The sequence below is a fragment of the Rhipicephalus sanguineus genome, chromosome 5, assembly GCF_013339695.2.
Source record: "Rhipicephalus sanguineus isolate Rsan-2018 chromosome 5, BIME_Rsan_1.4, whole genome shotgun sequence".
In the NCBI taxonomy this organism is placed as follows: Eukaryota; Metazoa; Arthropoda; class Arachnida; order Ixodida; family Ixodidae; genus Rhipicephalus; species Rhipicephalus sanguineus.
Window position 1 is genome coordinate 117,601,760 of NC_051180.1, and position 16,128 is coordinate 117,617,887.

Sequence of the window (16,128 nt, forward strand, 5' to 3'; positions counted from 1 at the left end):
TGCATTCATTGCTTCACCCTTAAGGCGATACTGTGACTTTTTTTAGGTCAGCTACTAATAACTTCCTGCATTTCTCAGACAAAAACGAAATGGCTGTGCGTTGCAAGCTGGAATATGAGAGAGATTTCTCTCACATGATCCTTTCATAGTTAAATGTTCCGGTGAAGTCATAGACTTTGTGAAAACATGTGTCGATGACCATGTTTATGGCTTTTCAATCGATGTGACAGACCTGTATTATTCAATTCCCCATGATCAGTTGCTTCTTGAGGTTAAAGAGTGCGTAGATTTGTTTGGCTGTGTTAGATTTCAAACTGAGTGTGGTGTTCCCGTCAAATGGTTTTTAGGACTTTTATCATTTTACCTAAAGACAACCTACATTTTGTGGGATGACAAGCCTTTTATTCAAAAGGACGAGATCTGTATAGTATCGTGTATAGCACCGACTTTAAGCAACATATTTTTAAGTAGAATTGACAGATCGATTAATCTACATCTTGATAACTTGAAGGTGAAAAAGCATGGAGGAAGGGAAACTCCTTCCTCCATGGAAAAAAGTGTTCTGGTATGTTGATAACTACCTTGTTTTATTAACCAATGACCCAGTTGCAGATGAGCAATGTGTGGCACAAATTATTTCACAATTATCTGAGTGTTTTAAGCTCTTGACCCTTACTCATTAATTACCTGAGAGCAATGCCATCAAATTCCTCGATATGCTGTTCACTTTTCATCCAAACCGCATATGTTGGGCATTTAGTACCATGTATGAACAAGCCTGTCCTACCATACAAATCCGCTCATTCCAAGCTAGTCAAAAGAGGCATCATTAACCATTGTTTTTGTCATGCTCTAAGTTAGTCGTGTGAGCACGAAATCATGAAAAGCTTTCATAATCAGTCGGACAGACTGTCTAAAGCAGGTTACCCTGTGCACGTTCATACTTCTGTTGCGGAATGCTTGCTTCGTAAGCTTTGCAACCCGGAAGGTGCAGTGCAGCGCTGTGTCGAGAAACCGAAACACCTAGTTGTCATACCCTATCATCACAAGATTCTGCACAATGTGAAGAAATTAGCTAAGCGTTCCGAAGTTGGGGTAGTTTTCTCGGCTCCCAAAAAGTTGGCTAGCCTCTGTCGTCTTCATTATCGCAACGGCAAACCCAAAGGTTGCGATGAGAAGCATCAAACTGCATTTGTTTCTTGTACAATAGGCGTTGTATATCGCATCCCGCTTTCCTGTGCCAGACAATATATCGGACAGACGGGCCGTTGCCTTAATTATAGATTAAGGGAGCATAGTAACAACGTAAAAAATGGGCAGGGTGGATGGCTTGCCATTCATTGTAAATCCTGTGGCTGCGCACCGCTCTTCACTGCGTATACAATACTCAAAAGAATACATGACAAGATTGCCAGAGAGATTGTTTTGGCTGAGGTTATCTCATCCCTGGGTTCCGTGTGTATCAGCATTCCATCGCTTATCCTAAGTGATAAAGAACTGTCTTTTCTAAGAAATTAATTTTCTGCACATCATATGTCATGTGATGTTTTCCTCGGGAAATATAAGTAAGCGAGTGTGGAATTAAACATTACGTTGGAAGTTAACGCCTATGTTGTGTGGTCACGGGATCAAATCCCGGCCGCGGCGGCTGCATTTTCGATGGAGGCGAAAATGTTTGAGGCCCATGTACTTAGATTTAGGTGCACATTGAAGAACCGCAGGTGGTCAAAATTTACGGAGCCCTCCACTACGGCGTCTCTCATAATCGTATCGTGGTTTTGGGACGTTAAACCCCAGATATTATTATTATTATTATGCGTTGTGTGTTCTCCTCTTGTGTCCCCATTCATTCAGCGCGATTTTTCGTCGCCTCTCAAATTGTTTTATATGGGTGTTGCATAGCCACTTTCTATTGTGATGGAATTTCTCGACCGCAGAATTTATTTAGTCCACTATACGTAGTTACAGTGCCTACTGTAGTAGAAAAGCGTTTCCAGTACACTTTAACTTGCACAAATAAGCCAATTTGTGCGGCTTTACGAGCGAAAACCATGGTGTGATTATGAGGCACGCCGTAGTGGAGGGCTCCGGATAATTTCGACCAGCTGGGGTTCTTTTACGTGCACTGACATCGCACAGCCCACGGAATTTCGCTTCAATCGAAGTGCAACCGCCGCGGCCGGGATCGAAACCGAGTCTTTCGAGTAGGAAGCCGAGAGCCGTCGCCAATCGCGATAGAGAAACTGACCGGCGGGGTCGAGCGCGACAGTCGTATTATTTAGGTTCGTAACAAACACCCGCAGTGACCAGTATATAACGAAATAAAAGCGCATTTGTATGTACCCAGCATAAGCAACAGCTGTATTTCTTAGAGTAAAGAGAACGCAAAGACTGCGTCCAACATATATGTGACCGGTGTGGGCAAACAATGCATCACCTCGTCCTCTATCTCGTTAGCCCGGTTTGTTGGCATCGTGCGGCTTGCACGTAGCATTGTCCTGCAGATGATGGGGCTTCAGCTGCACTTCGTAGTTTCCCTTCTCGTTTCGAACTGCCCTGATCAGGTCCGTTTGAAGCACTTTTTCCACGTTCTTGGCCGTCTTCAGGAGCTCCTCTATTTTACCCGAGTCCGTTTCGCGTAGGTTCTTGACGTATTCTTCTTTCACTCTAACCCTCGCTGCCCGTATGGTCTCCGGGTCACCTTCAAACACTTGCAGGATCACACGGTGAAGGCTTTTATACGAGTTCAGCACAAGCGACCTCGCCGACCCGCTCATGCTGAAACGTGAGTAGATCAGCGTACTGTGCACAAACTTACGCACGCCCAAAGCCTGGACGTGGTGGTTGCAGTAACGGAACACGGCGTCGATGCTTCAATTTTGGCTCACGTGCTTAATACAACAAGTACGTCGCTAATTCTGATGTCACGCGCACTTTACATGCGCATTGCGTCGGCTGCTCAAACTTGGCCCATTCAATCGGCTGGCTTCGGCTGGTTCACCTTCGTTGTGACTTGTTTGTGCTTCATAAAACATGGCAGATATGACGTCATACTTATTTTTTTTGTGGCCGGCGTTGGGTCGCCCTGGGCGTACGAGACAAAATGTGGCAAAAGCGTTCGGCGCACCCATATAGCCGCTTAAAACCGGCTTGACTTGGCTTGAAGTGTATAAGTAGGTGGCGGCAGAATCGCTGAATCGCTGGGCTAGAAATACTTTTTAGGCGGTTTACGGGGTACGGTTGGTACGGTAACCATAGAGTTTCCCACTAACTGTGAGAAACTCTATGGTAGTTTGTTCTCCGTGCTGGTTGTTGGTGTAGATTTTGACAGTGAGCTGTGTACACTAGCGAGAACCGCCTCTGCCCGTGGTCGCATTGTGTAAGAGTGTTGTAGAAAGCGATTCATCTGCATGTCGTTGTCGTTTTGTTAGTTCTGCCAGTTCTACGATATCACCGTGTTCAGTGGACGCTTATGAGCGGAGGGAGCTTCTCCGCGGTGCTTAGCAGGTAACGCCAATCTCCCGAAATGTTGGCCGCCAAATCTATAAGCAATGATAACGAGGTGTACGAGCATGAAATAAAGGCCATGTGTTATGCGATTTGTGAATGTCTCTTTGATGCACAACTAGTGTTGTGGCGTGCGTGGATGTGTGGTAGAAGTGCGTGTGTTGCGTGATCGAGGATCGATCGCTATCAGTTGGACTGTCATTTGGGCGAATTACTTGGACCAACACGTTTATTTAAGCTTCGTCTTGAGTAACTGCGCGTGACAGATATGGAATGCGCAAGCTGGAAGCGACGGGATATGAACCGGCGTTCACCCGGCGTTATTGTCGAGTGGCTTAACATATATGCTGTCGCCGATTATGACAATCGGTTTTATAAGCAGTGCCTCTTTAGGTAGTTGTGTACAAATAAAAACGGAAATAAAATAGAAATCTTATTGTTAGGAGCATTGTCTAGCTTACATTCCCGACACCTAAACGTCTTTCTAAAAGTCAACATTGCCGCAACACAGTTGTGTCATGCGGTGAAGTGCACAGAGTATATTGCGGTGAAGCACACACAGTACGCGCGCGCGCGTGTGGGCCTTAATTATACACGCGCCGTCCTCTGTCTCATTAGTGGTGATGCGGCGGACAGCATCACCACCAACTCCAGCCTCTGTAATGAGCCCTTATCAATTTACTCTGTGAAAAAAAAAATGTGACAAGCGATTGGCAAGGCAGTAATTCTTCTAATTTATTGCAGGATTAATTCAAAATTGTTGCATGACACCTTTAAAAAAGTGCGAAATGCCTATGACAGACTCCAGTGGTACTCCAGATTTCGTGCCATCACATATTTATGCTCCAAAATGTAAATGATTATTAACGAAGTATATACTCAGGCTAGGTATAGGAGATGATCATCTATATTTCATTAATTTTCTCTGAAAAGTAGTAGCTTATGGTTCACATTATTGCGTTCTTTCGAGTAATCAAGAAAAATAGCTATTGAAGAATGGTAAAAAATTATAGGTGCAGTTTGTCAAGGAAGCAAGTTGCGCTTTGCAAGAAAATGATTTACGAAAGCCATGCGGTGCCAGAACTAAAAGCAAGGTGGTTTCAGGAAACTTATGGTGACCTGCGATGATAGCATGTGTTGAAGCATCTTACAGGGGCTGCTTGTTGGAAAGATGGGGTGGTAATTAGGCAAGTGCCTGTCATCAGATGGGGAGATGCATCATCAAATCTTTAAAAAATAGCTATGAAGGGGATGCTAAAAATTTCTTGAAGGAATTAACACAACGCAGTACTTATTAAAGCCTCCAATTTAATGAGGTTAGCACTGGGGCTAGCAGGTACCTTAAATGAGCTGGCAACTTTAGTAATACCCCTCGTAGGTCAATAATTATTGGATTCACAGCATGCTATGGATGAGATAGGATTATGCAAATGGGGCAATTAGAAGTAATGAAATTATTGAATATACTTTGTTAATAATGCCTGGACAGTCCTAATGCAGAATCAGGTTTATATCAGGGTGAATTTACTTTTGCTAATGCTTCTGGTGGCATCATTGCAGTTTATATTCACTGGCTTCATGCACTGTATATCAAGCACCACTGATGACACTCTGGTTTTTGCAAAGTTATTGTACTGTTTAAAAAAAATAACATCAAGAAACTACATGCTTTCTTACAGTTTAATCAGGCATATAATTTAGACTCTTTAGTGAATTGTATAGGGGAGGTCTGTGTGCAGAATATCCATGGTAATCATTTAACGCTCTGTTTGTTTGCGTAATGTTTGAAGCCTCTTTTTCTATTCAAAATTGCTACGGAGCAAGAAAATCCAACACCAGAATTGGTACTTGGGTAAAGCAGGTAGTAAGAGCAAGCTCAATCACAAGCCGTTCAGGAGCACCCACTGAAGGAACTAATACCTATAGTGCAAAGCTTCCGGTGCACCAAGAAGGGGATGGGAGGGGGGTGCCGGTTAACGTTTCAAGAGGGCATCTCCTCACCATCATCCTACCCTAGCCACGAACTTGTACTGTCTACGTTTATCAGACTCCTACTAACACAAGACAGACTAGGTATAAAAGTTGCTTCTTTATTGCAAGATGGCACATCAGACCTTTTCAGAATTCCCTCACCGCAAGCCGTTAAGATTGCCTAAAAGCCTTTCCTTGTGCGGTGTCCCTTTTTTGTTCCCACACAGTTATCGCAAGCAAAAGTATGCAGCTTGTCACAGGCTAGCTGGTGCCACACAGGGATGGCTCCAGCCATCGTGATGTGTATTCCACTGGAGCTGTCAGACACTGTACATTCATGGTCTGGTGTGCTTGTTTAGGACTTTAAAGATGTAAACAGTGAACACTTCTGTTTTGTCCCTTGCACACTTGCACAAGAATTTGACACAGACGTTAGTTCTGGCAATACTGCCACATGTGGTAAGAGGTACCTTGAAGTTGTAAACAGTGACTGCTTGTGTCACACACCTGCACAAGATTTTGACAGAGACGTTAGTTCTCGCAATCCTGCCACGGTGGTAAGAAGGTAGGAACAACATGGCAAAGCAAGCTGAGGTTCATATTGAATATAATATTCCACTTGCAATACAATGGTAATTAAGTACTCTTGCATTCATTTGCAGTGTCAGGCATCACATCATTCTGCCTAACCCTGATCTCTTTTACCTATCGTCTACATAGTTTTCCAGGTTGGTGACAGTACAAAAAGAAAAAAATCTTTGTGGGAGCACCACATTTTAATCTCACAAGACTCCACTGAAGCACTTACAACATATGTGAACAGTGATATCCTAAATGTCAGCGCTTTTTGTGCTAACAAAGGTAAGCTGCTTGTTACCTTCGGCCTGTGATCTTACAGGAGCTTTAGCATATGCCCTGTTGTCATCTTGTGTCAACGATGCCACATACAATAAATAGTTCAACAAAGCTTATAACTCGGCAAGATGTACGTGCATATCTTCAGGGAGGTAATAAAATGCAGAAGTGACCACTCACGACAAGAAACACAGGATATGTGTTAACTTCCATCTATCTTTATTTGTGGCTTTGCCAGCAAATATGTAAGGGAACAGACACATGCGCAGTAGGGCGAGGTGCAACGTCACAGCCATTTAACATTAACAACCATCACAAGAGAATGCTCAAGAAACTTTTCTGCCTTTCCGAGTTTCAACAGATGGGTCACTAATACACACATCACTCCTTCCCCATCATGAAATGCTTCCAACAGTTCACATGCCATTCTCTCACCACCCGTGCCTCGAATCCTTACCTCATATTTATTCTCAACTGACATGCTCTGCCACTCATGCAACAATAAGACAGATTTGCCTGTCCACTCTTAACAGCCTGTAAGTACACTCCTAAGAACTCCCCCCCCCCCCCTTCCACCCTCCCATTGGTCATAGGCCAGATGGGTCATTATATTATTCACCTAGCTACACAACTGTGCTTGTCGAACATGAATATATGTGAACCATACAGTTGCTTTGCAATAAGCAAATGTAGTACAACACTCTCTATGAAGGCTTGGTTAAAATAGTTTTATGATCATGGCACAGAAGCGTGAACTGTTGGGCTAGTTGGTGAAACATGTTTTGAAATAAAAGAGTGAAAGCTTGTCGATGTAGCACATCGACGAGTTTTCGCTCTTCTATTCCAAATCATGGAACAAAAGCTTTCTCTAGGAAACACGTAAAGCCAACATGGAGAATTATACGCACCAGGAAAATTCCGACACTGCAAATATTCTATGGGTGTGCAAATATTCAATGATATAACACATCAAATTGAATACTGTCGTATTCGATTCAATAAGCATTATGTGTAAAACTGAATATTTTGTTAATATCTTACGAATGCTTCAAAATGTTAAATACACCAAAATAAACAGAAAACTTGTGTAAAAGTATGACAAATTTCATCCCTGCTGGTAGATTATAAGCACTCAACATGAGAGCTTATGTAGTGCAGCTGGCTACTTCGCTCTAGGAAAGTGATTTTACCAGCTATACAATGGCCACTTACCCTTTCTTAAGAGTTCTGTGGATTCGAAGGGCATGATTATTTCCTAGAGATGCTGTATTTCTGTTTTTAAAATTTCTAGGAGTTCTTATCTATACCTTAAATGGACAGGCAACCAAATTATAACGTACTTGTTTTTTTATTGCAATGGAAAGCTTACAATTCAGCTTACAATTCAGAGTGTCTAATCATGCAATGGCAACAGGGAAAAGGCGATGAAATATTTTTTATCATATTTGTTGCCGATGGAGTCTTATACACAACACATGTTGCAAACAGTGGCCGACAGCTTCTGGTGTTATTTGCGCCAAGTTCTGCCATGACAGAGTGCATGTGCGAAATGCCTTTTAAACGTGGTGCATGCACCACTTCTCAGCATCAATTCCTCTTACTGCATAATAAGCAAAGAATTCGTGTGGATGTGTTTTACCTAGGGATTCCAAAATCATAGCGAATGTAATTTGGCATAGGCTGTAAAAGTTAACATTCAATCAGTCATGCATTCTTACCTTTCTATGCCAATTTTTGTTCATACCAAGTGAACAAGAAATGAGTTAGGAGCGACGGCGCATCATACGACACGTCGCCAGCCACCCCGACTGTCCCCATTTGGTTGGGCACCTTGTGTTCTCAGACACGGCTTTGGTTGCAGCAGTGCTGCTTCAGGACATTTTGAGTTTGCCAGTTTTTGTTTTTTTCTAGTACCATTATTTTCTGTATCTGTGCCATATTTTTGTACCGTGTTTTCTGCCGCCATTTTGTCGGTGCAGCCTCCACATGAGACATAAAGGCTTGCACCTTAAAAAAGCAGGTGAACGTGCATATTTTTACTTTCCCTTTATGCCAATATTAAGGAGATAGCTAGCGGTACACGCAAACCAGTAAGCACAACATATAACATACCCCTATGGCTCAGTGTAGACTGCACTGCTAATTCATCACAACTATATGTGCTTTTTAACCTTAAGTATGAGGGCGACCTTTTTTTTTTTCAAAGCCCACTTGGTCGCAAAATTTCAACCAAAATGAAATTCACAACTGTTTTATTTGGAACACTTACACATACTTTCCAGGTACCTCTAAACTGTCGTCACTCCAACTGAGACATTTATCATAGCGTGGCATAAACTTTACTCACAGTAAAGTTTATGCCACGCTGTGCAGACACTTTACTACGCAGATAACTATGTTACTTTAGGTACTTTACTATGCAGATAGGTCAAGCAAATACTTTACTATGCCCTCGCCTTTGGCTAGGGCATAGTAAAGTATCTGCTTGAAAGCTATTTTTCTTTTACAGCAGAGTAGAGTTACCATAGAGGTGTTATGCTTGAAGTTTATCATAGAAAATTATCATCATGAACCAGCACACGCTCTCTTCGCCGTCTTCTTCCCCTTCTGCTTCGCTCCCAGAACAGGCGCGCCTGTTTCTGCAGCACAGGGTGCCATAACTCGGATGGGCGAGAGAACGAGTATAGAGAGAAAGAAAGAGACAAACAGAGAGAAAGAAAGAAAAAGAGAGAAATTCTCGGCAAAAATATTTCTTGGCGAGGCAAGACTCAAATCTGCGGACCAACGAATAGAAGGAAAGCGTTGTCACCACTCGGCTATCCAGTCACGTTAGCAGAGCATAACATAGCCTTGTATAGTATATAGTATAGCAAGGGGGTGGGAAAGGGAACTGAGGATGAGGAGCAGAGATGTGAGTGTAAGGAGAAAGGAAAGGAGGAGGGGAGAACGAGGACAGAGAGTGATGGAAATAGAAAGAAATAGGAAGAAGAGAAAGAGATTGAGAGAAAGGGAAGAGAAAAAAGGATAGAAGGTGAGGGGATGACTACAGAGAGCGAGCAAGAAGGAAAGAAAGAGAGAAAACGATAGAAAGACAAAGAAAGAAATAAACAGAGAGAGAGCAAGCACTGCAAAGTCACAAAGAAAAAAGATAGAAAAAGAGAGAACAACGAAAGGGTTGGGAAAGAGAGAGCTTAGAGGATAAAAGCTCAACAACTCTGCAGTGACCCTGCCTTGCATTTGAAAGCGGCGCTCTTTTCTTTCTTCTTCTCTTTTCTTGTTTTTTTTTGAGGGCCTATCAGTTTCTTAATCAATTAAAGCCATAGTGAAAGTCTGACGTTGTGTGCAGACGTGTTGCACAGCACCTCTCGTACGTCCTCCGATCGTGCGAGGTAGCAGTTGTGAATTCCGAGCACACACTGGGCACATAAACATGCCTCGAACAATTAAGTCTCCCACTATGTGTGACGTGCGTGGTGTCATTTGATTTCTGCATGCAGCAATACAGCCGAAATTCATCGTTGAAAGAGTATTGTGTATGGTAAAGCCTTCATGAGTGACAGCAAAGTGTAGCAACAGTGCAGGAACATTGAAGCAGGATGTGTAGACAACAGTGAGCGGCATACAGAATTGGCTGAAAGGTGGCTGTCTTCAATGTGGGGGCCATAAAGAACGCTGGCACAACGCCACAATAAATGCCTCAGTTGCAGTGGCGACTATGAACAGGGGCAACTGGAAAGTGTTTCTACATGTTCCAAACATAAGCGTCTTTAATTTCACTGTGGTTTTCACCTTGAACGAATTAGAACTTGAAAACAAACATAGCCCTCGTATGTTTAAAACAATTGCAGCAAGGCTGGTGATAGGTCAGCAACAAGCTTAGCCACGCCTTCATTGTCGTCCATTATGTGCGCACAATATAGGTAGTTTGGGGAGGCACAACTATTTGACTGACTATACTGGGAAGCTAACTGGCAACCCTGGGCCAGTGTGGCTTTGGAAGATGGGCCCCACCTACGACGAACCACCCCTTTACAGCACAGCTGTTAAAGTCGAGGTTGGCCGTGTGCCGTAGATAGAAAATGATCATCATCATGAACCAGCACGTGCCATCTTCGTCGTTGTCGTCGCCTTCTTCCTCTTCTGCTTTTTACCAGAAGACGCGTGCCGATTTGTCCGGCAAATGATGCAATAACTTCATGAGCGAGAGAACCATAGCACAGAGAGAGAGAGAGGAAATAAACAGAAAAAAATAGAAGGAAAGAGAACAAAAAATTCTTGGCGAAAAAAGAAATTTTGTCGAGGCGCGATTCGAACCAGTGAACTAACTATTTGAAGGCGAGCACCATAACCACTCGGCTATCCAGGCCCGCTTGCAGAGGAGAGCATAGCCTTGAATAGTATATGCAGCTCAGCAAGGTTATTAGAAAGGGAAGTGAGGGTGAGAAGGAGAGAGGCATGAGGGTTACCAGGAAGAAAATGAAGATGGGAGAACGAGTACAGAGGGAGAGAAAAAATAGAAACAGACAAATAGACAGAAAAGGAAGAGACAGAGAAAAAAGTTAGAAGGTGAGAAAGCGACTACACATAGAGAGAGAGAGAACATAGAAACTGAGAAATAGACAGAAAGAAAAGCAACAGAGAAAAAAAAAGATAGAAGGCGACAAAACCAACTGCACAGAGAGAGTGAGACAACAAAAGACATAGAAAAAAAAGATAAAGAGAAATAAAATAGAGATAAGCAAGGGAATAGAGAGAGAGAGAAAAACACAGAAATGCACCGAAAGAAACAGACGGAGAAAGAGTTTCAAAGCAACAGAGAAACAGGTATTAGGCGAGAGACCGACAACAGAGAGAGGGGGGGGGGGGGGAGTGAAAGAAGTAACAGATAGAAGAAATAGGTGAAAACATAGAAGGTGAGAGACCGACTACACTGAGACATATAGAGAAACCAAGACACAGCAAGACAGCTAAAGAGAAAAAAAAAAATAGGAAAGAAAAGGGAGAAAAAGGCAAAGAAAGAATAGCGGTTGAAATAATTACCCATTCCCTTTCTGGGATGTGTGCAGCGTGTCTCTATGACATCCGATATTCTATTTGATGAAATTTACATTGATTTTATCAGGATGGCACTGTGAATACCGTTTAGCACACCATGGTGCAGGGGGTGGAATCACTGCCGCACTAATCCTGTTCAGCAATTGTATATTTCTTTGCATATTTAGAGTACTATTTTATTACTTCAGCTTGTTTTTAGTATCCCTAACTACAAAATAAGTGTATAGTGTGTGATTTATACAGTTTATTCGCGCAAACTTAAATGGAGCTGAATGTCTGTATGCAGGTTAGCTGGTTTGATTGAGGCAGGGACCTCAGATCAGGAAAGGAGGAGGCAGTTTTTCACACAGAAAACTAGAACATTTAGAAACAAAAGCAATGAAGAAAAAAGTAAGGAAAACAACCACAGTGAAATCACACATGTTACCAAACTACTAAGACAAGCAAGGCTTGGTAATTAAATGAAGTCCCATTGAACGCGTCGAAAACAAGAGAAGAACTACGTGCTCATACATTGCCTTCACGATGATTATTTTTTTGTTACATCTAAATGCTGACGACATCGACACTTGTGAGACAATACAAGCTTCACTTTAAAAAGGCTATACTGTATTTCAAGCTTTGTGAATGAAGCAGTGCGAACAATAAAGAATAGTTTGTGTAAAGCACAGCACATACTGCGCGACTGAATATTGCTGTGCTTGGCATCACAGGTGATTCAAGAGGCCGACATTTTCTTCTGTCAGATCTCCTTGCACTTCTCTCCCAGAGGAGGACGTGGCACTGTGATTATGGAAAGGCCTAGAGTTACTCCAAAAAGGCTCAACTTCACCGCCTGATATTGCCATCACGTGATTTTTTGGAGATAAAATAAGGCTGCACAAAGAGCGGATTGCATGCATTGGTCATGCGCTGATACGTACCTCCTCAGAAACACAACACATCCTCAGGACGTCCTGAAATGACCAAAATATCCTTGTCCTGTAGGGTGTGCTGAGGACAACCGCAGGAATGCCTGATATACTTGAGTCCACAAAATGCAGTTTGATTGTGGAGGCCTCCGTGAGGGCACTATAAATACTTCTTTGAACAGTGCAAGAGTGGAACACTAGATTTGATGAATAAAACATGACACAGGTGCTGTGTCATGAATGTAATACATGTATGTATATAAGTGTGTGTGTGTGTGTGTGTGTGTGTGTGTGTGTGTGTGTGTGTGTGTGTGTGTGTGTGTGTGTGTGTGTGTGTGTGTGTGTGTGTGTGTGTGTGTGTGTGTGTGTGTGTGTGTGTGTGTGTGTGTGTGTGTGTGTGTGTGTTTTGTTTGACAATACTGTAAGCCACCACAGGCTGTTACAGGGGTGGTAAAAGATATTATACAATACCATACACAAAGACTGCAGTTTCAAATGTTGCTGAAAAACTCTTGCTCATTGACAATCAACAAATACACTGGAATCGAGCTTGTTTGGTTGCTAACAACTTTATTGATAGTGCTGCAGAGCTTTCGCCGACCGGGCCTTAAGTCTCCCATGAGCTTGTTCCATTCGATAATTGTACGGTACAGAACCTAAAACTTTAATACATCAATTTTTATAGTGTAGGGTAAAATAGCACATGGATGATTGATACGCAGTGACACTCTGGCTAGAGGGTGCATGTACAAGGTAAGATCTCTATGTTTAGTGTTTTAATATACAGCTTGTCCTGGAACTTCAAGCATGTGATTTCTCTGCACGTAGACAGCGTCTGGAGGTTAGCCCTGTGAAGTAATACTGTGGTAGTATGAATAATAAAATCTGGCTGCCACTTGTTGCATCTGTTCTAGCTCATCAGCTAGCTTTTGACTGTATGGATCCCAGATTATACTAGCATACTCTGGAGTTTGCCGCACTCCTGTTTTTATAAGCTGTCAGCTTTGTTTTAGGTGTGGCATCTCTTGACTTTCACCTTAGAACACCCAGCTTACATTCAGACAAAGCACAAATATTTTTAATATGCTTGTTGCAGGTTAGATTCTAAGTAATTGTAACACCCAGATATTTTATCTGACTTGATCACTTAACTTCTTTATTTTTATTTTACACGTAAACGGCAGTGGCACTTTCTTATTTGATATCGACCAACAGGTAGTCTTGTTGAAACTGATTTTCATGTTCCATTTCTCACACCATTCGTCAACAGAACACAAAGCATCATTGAGCAAGACGTGGTTAGCAACACTTTTTACCCCAGTGAATATCACAGTCATCCGCAAACAGTCTCACATCAACAGAAGAGTAAGCAAGAGTGGGTACATAAATGTCAATGGCAATATCACAAATGTAATATACTAAAAAATACAAGGTGCAAAAAATACAAAAACTCTCAACATCAATGAGGAACATAAATAATATGTAAGAGCATTTTAAAAATCAAGAGAAAGGTTAGTGACAAGATGGGCAAACGATTGTGTTGTGTTAGCATTAACCACTTCTTCGGTAATTTGTTCCGCAATGAAAGAGCATGAGGAATTAATGAATATTGATGCACGTTGAGGTGACTTAATATGGTTGTCTAACTGTCTTGTTGTGATGAGTATGATCAAAGCACATGGACGGGGCAATTGTGTAATGTTCGGATGGTATTTTGAAGTGACCATGGTATATAGTTGATAAATTAATTTTAATCAGGAGACTATTCTATGATGGAATATATGCATAATAGAAATCATATTGCATCATGACTATGATGCAAACAAACACACAAACACACACACGCACACACACGCACACATGGTGCTGTGATCCTCTGCATATAAATTGACGTCGATTGAACAGATCAGTTGTGAGCTATTAAAAGGACACCAGGTAAGAAAATTTTTATGATGCAATGCTACAACCATGTCGAAAACTGTCTCTATGCAGTTAATTCAAGCATACTCTACAATGAAATCCACAGCGAGGCGACAGGCTATTCCTAAATTCATCTTTATCAGTTATAGCTACTTGGTGCTTAGAATGGCAAATGAGCATTAACCCAGGAAAAACAGTATCGCTGCCAAAACACGCAACAGAAGTCGTACCTTTTGTGTACAGATTATGGCCATAACTTATCGTCTGTCACGCAATATAAAACCTCGGTTTTAGTGATCACGTCGGACCTTAGGTTGAGTAACCATGTAGCTCACATTAAAAAAAAGGCCATGAAGAAAACTTGGATACCTGAGAGAACCCTGGCTAAATTACGAGCAATATAAAATTGTTGGCCTACAAGACATTCATAAGACCATTACAGAATACGCTACTCCTGTGGGGCCCTTACACCCAATCAAAACGTAAGCGAAATCGAAAACATACAGCGGAAAGCAGTCAGATTTATCTTTAATCATACCGTCGTATACATCCGTCAGTGCTCTTTACAGGACGCGAACCTCGAAACTCTAGAGGTACGACGCTATCGAGACAGGCTCAAGATGTATACCTGATTTATCGACAACATGCAAAAAGATAGGGAATTGTATATTAAACCGTGTAGTGGCGCCCAACCCGTTCATCTCATTCGTTCAAGTTAATCGAATACTCGTGCCGAACCAACATGTTCAAAAAATCGTTCTTCCCTCGTACATCCATGAATGGAACGCATTGCCTGAAAATGTATTACAGAGCCCAACCATGTCGTCGTTTATGCACGCTCTCGATCATCTATGACCGAGATGTTTCCTGTGGCGTCTGTCGCTTTCAGATGGCGTGCGACATTGAAACCAAAAGCATTACACCCTTCTTATCGTTGTCGAGCAGACTACTGCGTGAAACATGCGCTCTTTTGCACATTCTCTCTTTTTTTCCCCTTGTAGTTATTTTTTTGTCCTAAACTGAAACATTTTTTCACTCTGTGGTCCATGTATTTTCTTACCAGTATTTTCAACTGTATTATCGTGTGTGTTTTACTGGAACCTGTTGTTTCTTGTTTCACATACTGAAAAGATTGTTCAACACTGTTTTTAGTTTTATTTCACAGATTTGTTGGAATCGTTCTCACAGATTGTTCAACATTCTTTGTGTACAATCCACTCCTGCCTATGGCTTGTAAAACAAGTTGGCAGTATTAAATAAATAAAAAAAAATAAATGAAAGACATCGTATAAGCTAAGATTTTTTTTATTACTACACATATACCACACAAGGCAAATAAATAGCATTTAATAGGAGCCAGGCCTCGCCCAAGCGTTTCAATTAATTTTTCTGATATGCTATCATAAGTCAGTTCTGAACAGTAAACGTACAACTGGTTCTGTATTGAAACCCCTCCCATGCCCTATAATGTCAGCCGCCACTGCTCCTTCATGTAGCTACAAGTAATTGACGCTACAAAATTTTCATGTAAACAAAATAAAGCGATAACTGCAAAAACAAAAAATATTAAGTGCATACCATATTTACTCGAATGTAATGCGAGTTTTTTCAAGATTTTTGCTACCTCATGTCAACCCTCGCATTACATCGAAGACCAAAATGCACACGAAATACTATTTTTTCTTCCTGGGTGCAATAAAAAGTCACCCTCGTGTTGCAATTGTAGTTGCGTTACAATCGAATATTGTACATTTATATGGCCTTCATTAGTTTGTGAAGTGGAACATGAAAAGCCTGATCATTTTATAACTGATGCTAAAATACAAATAAAACCATTTAAAAAGGTTGCTTGATGTCAATATTGTTTGCTTCTGTGATTGCTGCCAGAGTAATACCGACTTGCGCGAGC

At 41.8% G+C, this 16,128-nt stretch overlaps 1 protein-coding gene across 1 annotated transcript; it reads right to left on the minus strand.

Moving 5' to 3' along the window:
- Positions 1 to 2,450: 2,450 nt before the first annotated feature.
- LOC119394195 (complex III assembly factor LYRM7) lies at positions 2,451 to 2,995 on the minus strand. Its single transcript, XM_037661469.2, has one exon. It carries the CDS (start codon positions 2,775 to 2,777, stop codon positions 2,454 to 2,456), a length of 324 nt encoding a protein of 107 aa, XP_037517397.1. The 5' UTR covers positions 2,778 to 2,995; the 3' UTR covers positions 2,451 to 2,453.
- Positions 2,996 to 16,128: the final 13,133 nt, after the last annotated feature.